Raw genomic sequence first — 17,983 nt, forward strand, 5'->3', positions numbered from 1 at the left:
TTCAGGAAAATCTAATATGCCATTTGATGTTCTGTTGACTAAGAAGTTTCCTAATTTCGAACCTTACATTTGTTCTTTTTACAGAATTTTTTAAAATTGAAAATCAGTATATAATGTAAAATAGGCATAATACGTTTTCTCTTCTAATAATATTTTTGACAGCTAAAGAAAAAACAATTAGTAGAGTTGATAAATGTTTAAATCAGCGTCCAAAAGTTCAGCACATTTTAGCACAATATTTAAAGCAATTTATTTAGTTATTTAAAATCTTATATCGACTATACACAACGTTCTATTTCCTTGAAATTAAAAGAGATGAAGAAAGAAAATATTTTTGTTTACAATTAAAATCAATAAATATTAAGAAGAGTAAAAAATTGATTCTGATTTGCATTCATTTATTACTGACAAAATTCTCGAAATAATGTTCAGTTAAGCAACCTAGAGAACTGAGTCTAAGCAATTTTCATAGGCCTAGATTTCAAGCATTTTCTTTAAAATTACACTATTCAGAGATTTGTCGAATTGTTTTAGCTTCTCTTTTGATGGCAATAAGGTAACAGCGATGCTGTTTTATCATTTGCAAGTCAATAAGCAACAAAAATGCTTCAATGTGTCGTTTCTTACAACAAATATTTTAGCCACTGAAAGGGACCGGTTTATATTTCAGATTAAATATCTTTTATATGTTAAATATTTTGTACTACTTAAAGCGCAAAAAATCTATGTTTACAAATCTAGAGTTCTCATGATAAGAAGTGATTTTAACATACTTTTGTTTCCATAAATCATAGAAGTCTGTCCGTAAAATTTACAACACTGAAGCGGAAATAGGTTTTTAGCAATATTTTAGGTACTGACAATTAAATACTAATTGACCATTACATTAATTACTTATTGTAAGAGTGCAACGCTTTTTAATGATATATAATTACTAAATAAATACTAAAACATGTAAGTTACATTACTTAAGGGGACTCATACACCTTAAACCCCTCATGATTTTCGAATATGTGACTGTTGCAAGAATTGGGATATTTTATTTATTTTAAAAGCAATTACTTCCAACTTTTTACAGCTGACTACATAATATAGCTGCTTTGGAAACTAGTAAACAGAAAGTTTGTGTTGCCACAAATATTTTTGTAATTTAATTCTCTTTGTGACAAAATATTTCGATATGTTTCCAACTTGCGCGCATGATATTTTAAAAATGGCTATTAGTACATACTTGAAATTTGATGTAATTCTTTACATGAGCACTATTTTCTAACTGAACCAACAATCTGATGAATATTTTAATATTGAAAAATTTTATGGACGAAAACATTACAAATTTTTTTAAGAAAATACATTTTATAAACTCAACTCAAAATAAAATAAAAATTTAACATGAAATTTTTAGAATTTTAGGTTCACAGTAGTTTTCAAATGTTATAAAAGCTATATATTAAATATGGAATTAAATTATGAAACAGAATGTTTTAAACTGTGCGAGCAAGTTGAAAACATGACGAAAAATGTTGCCACAAAGCGGATTAAATTATAAAAATATCTGTGGCAACACAAACTTTCTGATTACTATTTCAGAAAGCAGCTATATTATGTAGTCAGCTGTAAAAAGTTCGTAGTAATTGCTTTTAAAATAAATAAGTTATCCCAACTCTTGCAACAGTCACCTATTCGAACATCTTATGGGTTTTAAGGTGTATGAGTCCCCTTAAAATAAATAATAAATAAAAAATAAAATAAAATAAAATAAAATACTATAGCTATTAATAAATAATATAATAAGTAATATAGCTATAAATTTCTAAATGGGTTTACTGACTTGCAATAAGGCTTCGCAATTGTTCTCATTCATATTCATCCCACTTTCTTCTTTCTTCAAATTATGATTTATTTTTGAACTATCCATCTAAAATATAGAGATATAAATAAAACATTGCTTCGTGTAATAAATGTAGTTCTTCAATAAAAAATAGTTTTGAATACTTTACTACTAAAAATTAATAATAAATCATTTTATGATCCTACTTGCAAATTTCAATTTTTAATACATTTTACAAAACTTCGGTTGGCGGTTTACTAGAATTTCTGAAACAGACTAGTACAAAACCATTTTGTAGAAATTTCCAAATATTTCATTGATTTAGCCGTAGCTGTCCAGATGTCCATCAGTGTTAGCTAGCTAGTAAGAATTTAAATGAAGCTAGCAAGTTTTACAGAGAGACACTTCATGCAAATTTTTACAGAGGATGTTACCACATTTTAGAACGATATCGGAGACGTTTAATTAATGTTCAAAATTTAATTACTAATTATTAGTCCGGGCAATTTGCCCTGAAGGACAGTCAGTTTCGTTTTGGCATTTTGCGTTGATTCGCTGTAGATGTCGGTCCGCTTTTCAAATTGTTGCCACCAAGTGTTGGAGCCCTGTATTGTAATTAGGGAAATTAAGTGGTAAAGAATCTGCATAAACGTATGAATCTTTCTCGCACTGTGGTGGGGCACGGTACCTAGAGCCATCGAATATTGAATGACGTGCGTTTCCGCCCGAATGTGGGCGTCTAAAGACCCAAATTTGGAATTTGTTTTGTTATCTGTTTCATATTTTGTAAAACTGTAGCGAGTTTTTGACTGGAAAACTCACCGATTTTGGTGGCGAGCAGTGGTGGTGCTGTACGTTAAAAAAAATCTTTCTGTTTCCAGCGCGCGAGGCTGTGTGTCGCGAGTTCTAGAGATGTGATTATTTTGCAATATTGTTCTTGAGCTTAATTTTGTTGTTTAAGTGCGAAGAACTATATGTTGATATAAATCAGGTATTGACTAATCATGAGAGTTTTCCAGTTTATTTCAATCGGTTCCATCTACAGAATAATGATAAATGCAGATTATGTGATAAGTTTGGGGACGCCAGGCACGTCCCCAAACTTACCCGGAGCCAAACTTACCAGGCTTACCCGGAGTGCAAGAGAGAAATATAGAAAGAATTTTAAGGAAGGCATTAAAAGGAACTATTCAAATTTGAAAGATTTTCCAGAGACAATAATAAAAATTATAAATACGAACAAAGACAGAATTGGAATTCGGCACTGAGACTCAGATTTTGGATTTGTTTCTTCTTATATTCCACTTTCTGGGAAGTCCCATTTTTTGATCAAACGACCGGCTTGTGCCGGCTAGGAGGATCGATCGGGGCTGTGCCCGTATAATGATAATGGTAACGATCATCTAAATGAATCATATTATTTACCTGATTTTCTTATGACTGACTACAGTTGGAAAAATTCTGTACAACAGTGACAGTAGGAAAGACCACTATAGTTTCATTTTTGAATGAATATAAATATTCGAGTCAGTATAATTCTCGTTTATAATAGAGTAACATCAATACTAGTCAGGTGATATTCTGTCCACCAGTCAGCTTTTCTCAATATAATGAATATCCATTCTGAGTCACCACTTTCTAACGTTGCGCTTCTGATGGAATTGATGCCCTTGATGAAACATGCTTTTTCTTGCAAAGTTCCAGAATAACAATTTAAGTGACATAATCATCCTTGTACAAGACTGGCATGAGATCTTTAAATAACTTCAACTTTTAGTATTGTACTGTAACTGGAAACTTGTATTTAAGTCCTGCAGGCTCTATTAAGATTGTTAGCGATATATCGCTTAGTCTTAAAAACAAATCCCAAATACTGAAGAAGGTTAAAATGGCCTCATTATTTTAGTGTTAAACTGAACAGAAAGGACACAGCTTGAGCTACAACAAACTCCCGGTGCCTTGTGGGCATTTAAATTAGAAAACGGTTGTTTATTTTTATTTCCTTGTACGAAGTAAAAAGGAAGTATTGTAATCGGAAACGTTTCAGGCATCATATTTCAACGCAAATATCCAATTTCACCCCTATCAAATGCAATTTAAAGATGTTTTTACATAAAATCTGTACGTGAGGATAGAATAAAGGACTCTTTTCCCCCAAAACGTTTGTAAAACTAATTTAAAATGAATACTGAAGAGAAATTTTCATGGCGTCTGTACGTATCTCGTATAACTCAAAAACGAGTAGTCCCAGAATGTTGAAACTTTGTATATAGGGCTGCTATAACATGTAGATGTGCACCTCCTATTTTGGTTGCTATCGGCCGCACCAAACGTATATAAATATATGTATATATATCCACTCTGTTAACCGGCTCAGTGATCTCAGTTTCTTTACTCTTATATGTTTGTAAGTTGTGCATTTTTTGTATTAAAAGTGATTGAATTATGTTTTCCTTATTTCCGGTTAAGGTTTTTATGCCTTTAGTAAATATGCATGCGATATTTTTAGTATTATCAACAATTTAAAAGTTGTTTAAGTGCCGCTAAGCCTAATAATTTTTATCATCACGACCATTGCTTGTTTATATTTGAAAGAGCAGAATAGTAGATTTGTGGCCAATCTAGAGAAAGTAAGCTTCGCAATAACAAAGATAACGCTTTCTTTTATTATTAGGAATAAAATCATCCTTGATGCATTCTGGAATTTACTCGAGGAAATAAGTGTTTAAGATTTACTTCATAATTTTCAATACAGACATTTTGAGTTTTTATGTATTTTCGCCTTGTCGCGAAGTGAGAACTGAATTAATTGAATGAGAAATACTGAATCGTCTGTGAAAAACTGTTTCTTTTTTTGTTGCTGTTGTTCTTTTTCTTTGCTTAATTTATTTTATACATCGCTGTTTTAGATTTATTATAGTATTTGAATAGAATACGTGGCAACGATTAGATAATTCTTAAGATGATGTAAAGCTTTTGCATTCTGAGTTAATGAATGAAATGCAACTCTGCTAAGTCAACCTAGGGCTAGAGTGTCGCTATGGTAAACATATATAGTGAATTTTAAAGAGTGCGTTTATTCCATTGTGGTTTATGCGCTATCGACGAAGTTGATTTAATTTAATCCAATAAGTTTAAATGAAATGCAAAAAAATTGCGTATAATTTACAAGTTCCGTACAACGAAGTCACGTGGTGTACACATCACATTTTTTAATCTAGATAAAATAGTCTACACATAAATCAGACTACTACAAACTACACATAAAATAGACTAATTAAGCTGGCTCAGAATTTTACCGGTGCATATTTTAAAGTATCGGCTGTCAAGGCATTATTAAAGCCGGAATATAACTTTAGGTAAGGCTGCGAGAGTCAGTAATAACAAGACGCAGCTGCAAGAATTTTTATATGATGGATTCAAATCTCTCAGCTTAAATACACGCAACTAACAGCCATTCTGGTGAGGAATATAAGAAAAAATACCGGCAAAGTCTTGTGGAGTCATCAGGGTTTTTTTATGCTGGAGACGAGAAAAATGAGCAATGCCGTCGCCGGGAACATGTGCCCCTCGAATACGTGCTCAGTGTGCTACCCCGTTACACCACGAAGGAATGCAGAAAGGAGGGAGAATATACCTTATATACTCCCCCTTATAAAAGGTTACTGGGGATTAGAGGACACAATCACCAAATCCTGGTGGTAAAGGATTATCATCCACCACCTTTTTTTTTTAGTTTAGGGGGCCTCTGATTCATTCTTTTTTTTATGCGGGAGACGTAAAAATGAGCAATGCCCTCGCCTGGATTCGAACCTGGAATTTTCGAATAAGCCCTGAGTGTGCTACAGTTACCACGAAGACATGCAGAAAGGAGAGAGAAAATACCTCATACACTTTAAAAAATATGTTCTCTTTTTAAAACTTTATAGAGTCTAAATTATGTTTTCTTTTAATATAATTCTGTCTTTTTTAATATTTCGGGGACAGGAAGAGTAGTTTCTCGTACTAAATACTCCCTTGACCACCATTAATATAAAATTCCAGTTTTTCTAATTCAGAGTCATGGAAAAATACACGAGTGAAAATAAAAAATACTGGCCTCTGGAAAATGACATGAAATAAATTTCTTTTAATCAAATAATGCTAACCTGGTTTTGTTCAAAACGCATTTGTGTTCATTTCAGTATGTGTAATACGGTCCGAACAGAACATATAAGGAATTTAGAATATTATTAGCATTAAATAATGTTCCTAATGCACTTCAACTCTTTTACCCAAATGGCATTTTTATTTGATTTCTTAACTCCTTTTTTATTTCAAACCTTCGCTCTAGATATGAGGAAGTTTAAAAATCAGTAAAAAAATTAAGACGTGTGAGCATAATTATTTAAAATTATGTAAAAAATAAGAAAAGAAGTCTGAAAGCTTTCAGATTTTACATTACGTCCAAAGGGGTGGTATTTTATTTATTTTTCATTATAGATTACCCCGATTACGATAAGAACTGATTTCTTTACTACCGCATTTTAAGTTTAATTGATGACTGTTAACTATTCTATTCATCCATATAACGGAAAATGGTGACTATACATACTCATGTACAACTCCGTTCTGATACTTTGATTTGAAAAGATTCCATTGATCGTCATATATCCTCTGGTAGTAAAGATTTTGGAATTCGTCCGCAACTCGAGGATCGTGTATTGAAGTTCTTCGGCGAAGTGCGTTCCTTCCAAAAAAGAATCCAAATGAATACTGAAATCTCCGGCCAAGGTCGCTTTACATTCTTCATCGTATTGCAAAGTCCGAAAAAAGGCATCTGGTATATGATCGCTACTGAGGTTCGGTTCTGCGTGCAGGACAGCGAATTTAACTTTATCCTGCACGTTGGCTACGGCCATTTGTACATCGTTATAATTCGTTTGGAAATATTTCACGTTTTTATCAATCAATTTGCCGCTCCTTTGAAATATTTAAAAACAGCATATCTTCTTTAGAATTTCCGACAGTGTCGTGCGCTGGAGATAATTTTTTTTCATACAGTGTTGCCATTGTTAGCTTCGAAACCGTTGAATTTTTTAATCAAAAGAAAAAAAAAGTTAAAGTTTTACAAAATATGAAATAGACAACAAAAAAATTCGAAATTTAAAATTTGGGAGTCCAGGTGCCCATGTTCGGGTGGAGGATTACGTTACTCAAAATTTGATGCCTCTAGGTACACTCGTTTTTCACAGTATACAAACAGAAACATACATCATGCAGATTCTTCACTATTTAATTTCATTAAATATAATCTAGGACGATAATATTTGGTGACAACCATTTAAAAAGTGATTCGCCGTTTATCGTGAGAAGTCACAAAAAAATGTCGTTTTGATACTAATAGCCCTTCTGGGCTGAATACTATCTTAATTTGTCATAGATTTTGAGTAAAACTCTATCAAAATTACACTGGTGTGCATCTCTTCCGCTTAGTTTATAATTATTTAGTTTGAGATTAACTCGGTAATTAACTATTAACTTTGCTTCTATATTATCCGAAGAAAGTTTTTGTAAAATCCGGAACTGCATAAAATTCAAAGTCTTCCAAAATAACCAGGTTACCTGTAGCAAGTTTAATTATATTGAAATTGCCTTCATAATGGTTTACTAGCGTGGGAATTTTGTAGGTGTCTCTTCAAGCATTCGATAACGTTACTGCAAGTTATATTAAGCACGTTTAGTTGATAATGCATATTGTGTTGTCTGATCGTAAGTCTCAGTAGCCTTGACTTCTGTACGTTTTTTATAAAAATTTAACTACCCTGTTTTAATAGCTATGTTTTAAATTTCGGGTTATCATCTAAAGGAGAAACAAAGAGTTAAGCTGCCTTACAATGTCGTTTAATTTTTATATAATACAAAATACAAATAACTGATTATTACTGAACCTATTCAGTACAAATAATTCTTTATTTTTGAAGATGTAAGTAAGATAAAATTGACCTATTTAAAGAAAAAGAAAATTAATAATATCTGAAAGGTTTCAGATTTTAATGGTCGCTTAACTCTCTAAGCGGCAAGGCCGTATATATACGGCGTAGAATATTTTTTGTGATATTTGTAAGAACGTATAGATCCGTGCATATTAAAATGTGTCGAAGAAATTAAGGCAATATATCAAAAAAATCTACCTGGAGTGTTTTTACATTAAAATTTAAAAAAAAAATTGTTCTCATATTAGTTTTGGGAAATTTGTGCTTTCTTAGCGAAAACCCTGGCCGCTCAGAGGGAAGGGGGTTGTTAAGCTCTCGCTAAGCTCGCTGCTGTCTACTAGGCTGCTGTCACACTCACTAATCCTAACACACTTTTTTTTGTGCTTTTTTAGCTTTATTTTCAAGCGCCATTTTCTTCGCACTAACGCCATCTACAATTCGACAGCAAAATTACAAAAATTTTAAAAGCAGCATGGCAGTATATGCTTAGAATTTCCGATGTAGCGTTAAGAGTTTGCATATATTTTTCTGTTTCCTTCAGTTTTTTCTCAGTTCATCATATCAATGTTCAGTTTTCATACAAAGATGGCCTTACAAAACTTTTTTTTTCTTTTGTCTTTCTATCATAAACGTTTTTTGCGTTTACTTTATTTATTAAATACCACCTTCTTGGTGCTTATAAAATTATATTCAACCGTAAAATCTCTAAAGGTATTTAAAAACAGCATATCTGTAGAAGTTCCAATAGACAGTTTCGTGCCCTAGAGATAAAAATGTTTTATTCCGTACAGTGTTGCCACTGCTCGCTTTGAAAACGCCGAATTTGCTAATAAAAAATTCGAAGTTTTATAAAATGGGAAATAGGTAATGAAAAAAAGTTACAAATTCAGGCTTTTGGACACCAATTTTCGGGTGAAGAACTACGCTATTCAAAATTTGATGACTCTAGGTACCATTTTTTTCACAATGCGAGAAATGTGCATACATTCATGCAGATTCTTTATTATTCAATTGCTTTAAATATAATACAGAGCAATAATATTTGGTGACAATAATTTTAAAAATGACAGATGTTTCGAGGCGCCCTTTCGATACTAAGTAATTAAAAACAGGCGATATTTCGGCAAATTTAAATAAATGAAAAAGTGTATAATTACACCGAATTCATATGAAAGGGAAAAGGTAGCACATCTTCATAAAAAGTATAAAGTAAATTTTGAAAAAACGGAAAAAATAACTGTTTATAATTTTTTATCTTAAAAAATGAGTTCTTTAAAAGTTCTCATAAAATAAAAATTTAAAAAAAAAATTGAAAGCTTTCAGATTTTATATTACGCCCGAAAGGGCGTTTTTTTGCTATGTATTTCAAACGGGATTTGAAAAGTCATACAAGCATTCAAAGTCATTCGACGCAAAATACCGTTAGATATTGTACCGTCTTTGCATTGCTGCGCTACGAACATAATACCAGAAATATAAAAAATATAAAGAAACCTAGTATAAAGAATAATAATATAAAGACATATCGGAAATATAAAGAAACCTAATATAAGAAATATAAGGAAATCTCGTGCATAAAATATCTGTGCTTCAAGATGCACGCGATGTTCATGTTAATAGATCGCTTTCAAATCGTTTAATTTGTTAATCAACATTTATTAAAGTTTTACAAAATATGAAATATATAATAAAACAAATTCCAAATTTGAGCTTCCAGATGCCCATATTCGATTGGAGGACTACGTTATTTAAAATTTGATGTCTCTAGGTATTATTGTTGCAATGCAAGAAATGCAAGAATGCACGTGTGAATTAACATTTAAAATTGAATTCTTGCACAATGCAAGAAATATGCATACATTGATGCAGATTCTTCATTATTTAATTTCTTTAAATAAAATGAAGGACTCTAAAATTTGGGGGCGAAAAATTTGAAAAGTGATTCCGAATTTCATATCAAACCAACGCAAAATGCCAAAACAAAATTATATCCCATCTGGTTTAACGCCCATTTGGGTAATAAAAAAAAAAACAAAGGTTCAAATGTAGTTTAAATAATTCAATTTTGTTTAAAATGAAATAGGTGTGTAATATAGCTAAAATTATGCTACAATAAAATAAAATAAATGTACTACCTTTAGCAAATAAAATACTGAACAATTTCCAGGACTGGCACTTCAGAACTATTCCTTCAGTAGTACATTCTCTTCTATTCTTCAGATGTCGTGCAGTGATGCTTTCTTACTATACTTTCCTTGAGGGCTGGCTTTGACGATAAGATAAGAAAGAGGGAAAATAAGTCAATATTTCCCAATAACGTGTTTTCCGAAATAGGAATGTATTGTTGGCATTTTTTGAATTGGTTTGTGACCCTTTAATATAATTAAGCAGATGCAGTTGTTGATAGCTTATTGTTGGAATTAATGCACAAATCACGAGAAAAACTATTTTTTCTTCCTTTCTTCATCGTTACTGAAAAAAAAAAAAAAAAAAAAACGCATGTATATGTAAGAAAAATAAAGAATATGTAAAAGATTAAATTAGCAGGGGATAAATTAATTTCCCTTCTCTATTCTAAAAATAGTAACCTCTATTTGCATTTCGAGATTAGTCCATGTCTATGACCTACAAAATTATGATGATGTAAATGGAACTCAAATAGCCAATAGCAATTTTATAACAATATTAACTAATCTAATTAAAATGCTCTGAGAATCAAAACTAACTTAGTCTAGATTAAGATTTCACACATAACATAGCACACTTGCTTTCTGGGGTTACGCCTAACTTGACTGCAGTCTGTCTGCTAATTCTTTCTTACTGCAAATTGATCTAAAATGTATACTCTTTGGAACAGGCACAATTAATGCGCCAACTTGTTTGTGGCCGCAACATGTTTCGTGAAATAAAAGTTGAATTACATATACCTTGACTGCCAAATTTCGTACTCATTGTGGATCGGCGTTTCAGCATTCTGCGGCATCAAAATTCTTAATTGCGGATTCAACCGCCTGCGTTCTACTACAGAATTTATTACGTATATACATATATATATATAACACTCCACATACATTACAGATGTCTGTATATATGGGGTGTATGGAAGGAACGGCGGAATACTACGTATTTGATTTCACTCAAAAAAGCCAACTTCCACAAACGGGTCAGTGAGGGCTGCTAACACTATCAGTAATACATCTGCAAGAAATAAAACTGGATCAGTCATTGCATATTGTGCCACTGCTTATTCATCCATGCCAAGTCATATGCAGCCTGCCACAAGCACATTCATAACGTAAGTATTCCATAACAATAGGAGTACAGCCGCACACTCCCCCTCTGTATTCAACGCTGTTAACTATATTAAACTTTGTACATAGTCTTGTGTTGATTCGTATATTTTCAACTTTATTATGAGCTCCTCAGATGATTAGATGTTATGTCCTGCATTAGATTACGCGCTAGCTGGTCATACAACTCTGTTACAATTTTGTCTTTCCTTCACTGTTAAAAAAGATGCCTGTGCCGAGATCGTCTGTAAATCAAATTGTCTTGTTATCATAAACTTGAGTCCCGCTACATACAGACAGTTCAACATAACATACCGCATTTTCGTAGCCGTAGTTTCTTCCGATGAGTTGGCATCTGAACTCTAACACCCTGGTCGAAAGCCAACTCAGTCGATGATCAGGAGAATGAAAGCAGAACAAAAAAGAACGATTTTTAGACACATGACACATTTTTACGGTTGCTAAATTTCTTATATTTTGCAAGCAGGTATTAATGCAACATACGTAGGTGGATCCAGGAAAAATAAGTTACAAGCATCAGCATTTGAAAAATAGTTACTGTGCAGGGAATACTTTATTCCCAGAATGTATGTCCAGATGTTATCTAGCAGCGGTTTTGAGGGTACGTAGAGTTAAGTTCGCAAATGCGACAGAGCTTTAGAAATGGCAAGCCGTTTAGAAACGTGGTCTCGCTTGGAGGTGTGAAACGTGATTCGTTATCCTGGTCGATCTGGTGCGTAGCATACCGTTATTGCCGATCGTTATTGTTAAACCTTTACAAGTTTGCGTGAAGTTATCAAACGCAAGGGCCTTGGCTTGTTGAATGATGGCGCCATCCTTTTGCACGACTATGTCCGGCGCCATACTGCTCGCCAAACTCAAGAATTGCTGCAAAGTTTTAAGTGAGAAGCCTAGAGACACCCACCATATAGCCCAAATTTAGCACCCAGTGATCATTTCCTTTTTCTGAAACTGAAGAAACTTTTATCTGGGATGAGGTTCTCTTCAGAGAATGTGAAAACAGCTACTATGTGAATATAGCTACCAAGAATTGGCTCAATGGGCAGAGACATGATTTCTACGAGCTGGGTTAAACAAGTTGGCCTTACGTTCAGATAAATGCCTAAATAGATTTTATTATTATGTAGAAAAATGATAGGCAATATGCCCTCATATATATGTGTGTAATATTTTGGCAGGCAGGCACAGGAATGACAAATCTTGACGATATAAGTACATCAGAGTCCGGGCATTGTTGTAGCTGAGTGGAAGGCTGCAAAATGACGAAAAAAAAAGACTTTAGCTTTCTTAGATTCCACATCTTTATTTAATTCTCACCGGAGATCATTTTTACTTTAGAAGAGATTCTCCAAAATTACATATTCAATAGTGATTTAAACTAAGTAAGATTAAATTTAGACTTTCTACGTCATAACTGTTCGAACAAAGGAAAGATGGGATGAGCAGCACGGAAGTGTTGTAGCAGCAAGAGAAGAAAACAGTCTGACGAAAAGTGGCGCGCGCTCGTATTCATACGAGCGATTATATAACATGCCAGTATGTTTTCGAAAGTACTGGTCTAGAGGAAGATCCTAAAATTGCGTAAAGTTAATTATAGGTTGCCTGTTCGCGCAGAGGAAAGCCATTATATTTTTTATATTTTACACACACACACATGTATATATATATATATATATATAATAAAAGAAAACGTCAAAAAATTATAATTATTGCAAGCTGAAAATGTTGTTGCTTAAGAGGACTGTGTTAAAAGTATTAAAAACTTTTAATAAATTGAAAGAAAATTTAAATTTGTAATAGTATGCATTAAAATCGTACGTTTTAAAAAAGAAAAAGAATAGTACATATATAAAAATAAGGTAGAACTTTACACGCATAAAGAAGCATCTAAATTATTGCTGATTTCCTGGAAAAGGGTTGACATAACAAGTGGCATTAACACTCCCCCCCCGAAAAAAAACATCAGCAATAATTCGGGTATGATCGTGATTCGTTTCCTTCGTATATTTGTAAATTTGAATATATACAGAAGCTAGGACTATGTCCCGAAGCCTGTATCATGTTACCTGCTCACGTAAGCCATTAACTATTTAACCTTAATATTGTGAATGAGAAGTTTTATGATTTCGTAAAAACTTTTCATTTTACTTATCCACATATTTATATATTTTGCTACAATTTTTTCTGGGAAGATATGCTTTATAAATAAAATAAAATTTGTTACCATACGCATAAATGTGGCTTGTCAAATTTAAAGTTGAATTTAGTATACTAAAGAGAAGACCCTGTTGTTATGTGCAAGTCAGTGGTTTTTTTTTTTTTTTTATTATTATTATTGATGTAATTTATTCCCTCTCTTTTCTGGGGGGGGATGTTTAGAAAATGAAATTTGAACGATATCAAAAACTCTGGGTACTAGAAGAAGCAATGGAGGATTTAATTTCAGACTCGGAGATTTTAGCTTTAAGTAGAGTAAGAAGAGTTAGGATTAAGTAGAGTTCGACGAGACGAAGCTATAGAATCCTAAGTTTCAAGACCACATTAGCAGCCTAGAACTGAATCTGCAGAATGATATGCATACTGAAAGTGGAAAATAATAACGTCGAAAAGACTCCCGAACGAGACAAAGATTCAACTTCAAAAATTAAAACAAACAAATGAAATATGAAGTATAGATTCTGGAAACATTTCCTCCAGTGTACCCAGAGTAATTTTTTTTATCGATGGTATTATTAAAACATTAGCGAAACAGAACAGAAAATAATTACCGCATATTCCGGGATATAATGCGCATCTATAATTTTAAACTACGTTTATTAATTGTTAGGCATATTCGTCTTATAACGCGCCCCCTTTTCTATAAGAAACAAACCTTAAAAATATATGATGATGCACTTATCTTTTAAGTCATTCATTCGAAAATTTTTCCCATTCGTTCAAACAGTGGTTTACTGAATTGAAGAGCAATAATGGAAATAATACGTGTGTGAGGGGATACTTGCGGGAGTAAATAATTCTGTAAAGAAGGTGGATGGTATTCAATGCAGCAGTGTTCAAGAATGCTACTCTATGGTTTTGAGAGAAGGGAACGGAATTTGAAGTAAGAATGCCCTTCTGATATGAATCAGTAGTCAGATGTTTTCTCTTGTAGAGACATTAGGTTAATTTTTTGGAAGCAGGAAAGATGAAAAATGAGCAACCGTTTTGTCCGGGAAGCAAACTGTGTACTTCTGGAATACGCGCCCAGGGTGCAGACCACCACACCACGAAGGCATGCCAAGAAGTCGGGAGAAATATATTATACTCTTTCTGTAGTTATTTGAAGCCGTCATTGCGAAATGAACATCGAACGCTTTAGTAAAACGAATTTGCTTAACTTGAAATACATTTGAACTAGTGTTCCTTTTAGTAGCAAATGTCGCTCCTGCCAAACGAAAAAGCATGGTGCTGGTTCCAAAGTTATTCAGTTTGTGAAAGAAAATGGAAATCGTCCTGCAGCAAGGGTGTTTACTGTTGGTGAAAGATGGAACATAACGAACTTTTCATGTTACCCGATAATGAAAATTTTTAAGTTTGTAAGGTTAGTTAGTTAGTTCTAAGCACTGGCCCCCAGCTCACCTAGTAGGCAAAACCTGCCATATGGCTATGATGGGACAGGCCAAGCCACAAAGCATAACAAAAAACAAAAAACCAAACAAACAAAAAAAAACATAAAGCAGATACATACATTCCAAAGACTCTCGGTGAAATAGTATATAAATGTCTATTTCCATTTCTGTGTTTTTTCCTAAGTTTAAAATCTTTATAAGTTTTACTTTCAGTTAGTTAGTATTATTCAAACCTTGTTTATATTATCAAAATTCATCTTAAATTTATAAGTTACTTCAGTTATTTATGTTTCTCGATACCAATATTCTTATTCTCATTCACAGTTTGCATTATACCTCTTGCAAATTTTCTAAACAATTTATAGTTACCAAATAAATTCTCAAACTTTGCAAATTTATATTTTCCTCTCACACTTCCAGTCAGGCAACAGTCCTCGACGAAATGCTTTGAATCGCCGAAATTTATTACAAACTTTACATATATCATTTTCCTGGAGGTGGAACCTTTTCAAGTAAGCAGGGAACCTTCCATGTGCAGTGAGAATTTGATTTACATATACATCTCCTAAAATTTCCAATTTTTGCTAAATTTTTAAACATTTTAGATAGTTTTTGTTTCTTTCAGAGAGATCCCACAATTTTTTTGTCTCTAATAAGCTTGTCATATATTATAGTACATGTCTTCTTTTTCGAATCTTGAATAGAAACCTTTTCGGTCCCAACCCCCAGGGCGGCCAAAATATGCTTCTTTCGTAGTTCTAAGTATATATGCTTAATTTCATTAACAATATTATTCTTTTGAAAGGGGCGGGAGAGCGTCATAAGAGCAGATAAGGCATCTGAGTATAAATTAATGTAATACCCTTCGGATAATTTCTTAATCCAAGATTATCCGTATCCATTTTAATTGCCAACAATGCTGCTTGATAAACTGAACGCGCTCGCGTGAATTTCGATTTTATTTTTTTGTATTAAAAGTGCTCTTTATACGCCGGAATATACGGTAGTAGTTTTATTTCAGTTTTGAAGAATTAAAAATAGTTATTGGTTTCTTCATATTTTCCGTGTACACTAAGCAGCAGAAGCAATTACTGACGGAAGCTTTAGGAATAAAAGATAATTCCAATGTCTAAAAAACATCTAAAAAATTTTGAAAAATATCTGATAAGATGACAGAAAATATCGGCTATCAAGTAATTTGCAGACATTAAGGGACAAAATAAGATCTAATGATTCAGGACACATTGTTCCGACATCAGGAAATGGGGATGAGAATTCTATAAATGAGAAGAAAAAACGAGAACCTATTAAATTAACCTATTAAATCTATTAAAGGTATCATAAGATTTTATTCATGAGTTGTTTTCCTAAATTTCATATATAAATATTCCTATAATTTTATATACTTTTGCATATCTGCTACTGATAAATGATTCTCCAAAATTAACGTTTTCTTTGGATAATTACTAAATATTTTTAAGTAAAAAGTGAAAGGTCTATATTAAAGATTTGTTTCAAATAATTGACCAAGCGTCCGCTAAGTAGGTTAGTGCATTACTCAAAGTTCTCCTTGAATATTTGCGAAATTTCAGTCTAAATAAAATCTTTTATTTCAAGCAACTATAATAAATAAAAAAATTGCTGAAACGTTAAGGGGGGGGGACTTGACCTAACGAGTTAAACTACTTTCATGTTGTAGGGATTATATCTAAGTGTAACTTGGATGCAAATCCTTGAACAGATGTGTACGCAATTTAGCGTTGTGTTTAAGATGAAACAGAACTTAAGTCAAAAAGGTTCTTTCATTCAGTCATTCAGAACTCAAAATAATTTAACAGAAGATACTTCTTGTGCTTACAAACCAGCCAGCATTTATCGCGTAACTCAAAATATAAAATTTGAAATTAAATCTAAGTCTTAAATTAGCCAAACGCTACGCAGAAATAAATAACGCGCAAGCTGGCTGAAGCTTATACCGGCGTGTCAAGGCAAGAATAACGCAGCACCGAAGACAGACTGCTCCAACTAGTACCGTGGCTTTCAGAAGGCGAAACACGCTCTGATTAGACAGTTTAAAACCTTCCTTTAAATATTATCTCTTTCTACTTCATCTGAATTTGCGCGAACTAAAAATTAGTATTCTATCAGAAAAACGAAAAAGGAGAATGAAAGAAAAGATATATAACATAAACTAGCTGGTTAGATAAAGGAGAATGACAGTAAAGGTATTTAACATAAAACAGCTGGTTAGATAAAGGAGAGTGACAGTAAAGATATTTAACATAAAACAGCTGGTTAGATAGAGGAAAATGACAGTAAAGATATTTAACATAAAACAGCTGGTTAGATAAAAATAAATAAATCTTTACAATGTCATAAAGCGAAATGACCTCCCCCCCCCCCTAAAAAAAAAAGTTGAATTTAGACGTCGTGTAAAAACGGAGAATTGTTAGATTAAAAGTTTCCAAGCTTAGGATTTTACAAATGATGAATTTTATGTAAAATGTATATTTTATAAATTTTCAACTGAAATTTTAATAGCATTTTTAGCAGTATTTAGTAAAAGTGTAATTAATGAAGCTAGGCTAAAGTTGATGGTATGAGAATGATGTTTTCTTTTTCGACTCATTAATCAAGGAAAACATTTTTGTTATCCATACCTTTTCTTTGAGACTGTTATGAGTATTTGAATTTCATATGCTTTTGATAACAGCTGTAACATAATTAAAGTTATTGCAACATTTTTTATTTAATTCTTTCTTAAAATTAGAGAGAGTCAGAGATTATTGTTTAAAATCCAAGCAGCGCCATTAGATTTTAAAAACGGACGGTATCTTAAAAGTACACATCCTGGGTGCTATATATAACCGTCACATTAGTGTATAATTTCCTATACATTTATTTTGCTACCAATGATAAATTTCACTGCTTCATTCCTGTCATCATCGAAATGGCTGTATTCAATAGATAGTATCTAGATGTTTTGGAAATCCATTACAAAGAATTTTAAACATTTATGAATTAGCTTCGTTTATCAGGTTGAATGTTCCGTCTAACCTTCTTCGGGAACATGCAAGGACCTGACTCGGAACAGAGAGCTTACTAAAGCTATGTTCAAAACTGTGGGAAGTAGACAGGCTACACAAGAAGGGTATACAAAACCCTTTATTTTTCTCTATTTACAATAATTTCCGTACTTCGGAATACAATGACCCACCACTTGTGGTCTAAACGTAAGAATATAAAAAATATAACTAA

At 32.6% G+C, this 17,983-nt stretch overlaps 1 protein-coding gene across 1 annotated transcript in view; it reads right to left on the bottom strand.

The window, feature by feature from the left end:
• Positions 1 to 12,260, bottom strand: part of LOC118186941 (SEC14-like protein 2) — a 46,995-nt gene extending 34,735 nt beyond the window's left edge. Inside the window, exons 1-2 of the mRNA XM_035357119.2 lie at positions 9,942 to 12,260; positions 1,832 to 1,918 (exon numbers count right to left, since the gene is read on the bottom strand). Coding sequence (XP_035213010.1) covers positions 1,832 to 1,918 — 87 coding nt within the window. The 5' untranslated portion in view covers positions 9,942 to 12,260. The remainder of the gene's footprint in view (positions 1 to 1,831; positions 1,919 to 9,941) is intronic.
• Positions 12,261 to 17,983: the final 5,723 nt, after the last annotated feature.

This window comes from Stegodyphus dumicola, chromosome 4 (genome assembly GCF_044657685.1).
Source record: "Stegodyphus dumicola isolate Sdum_Otavi_A_Nest chromosome 4, ASM4465768v1".
NCBI classification, from domain to species: Eukaryota; Metazoa; Arthropoda; class Arachnida; order Araneae; family Eresidae; genus Stegodyphus; species Stegodyphus dumicola.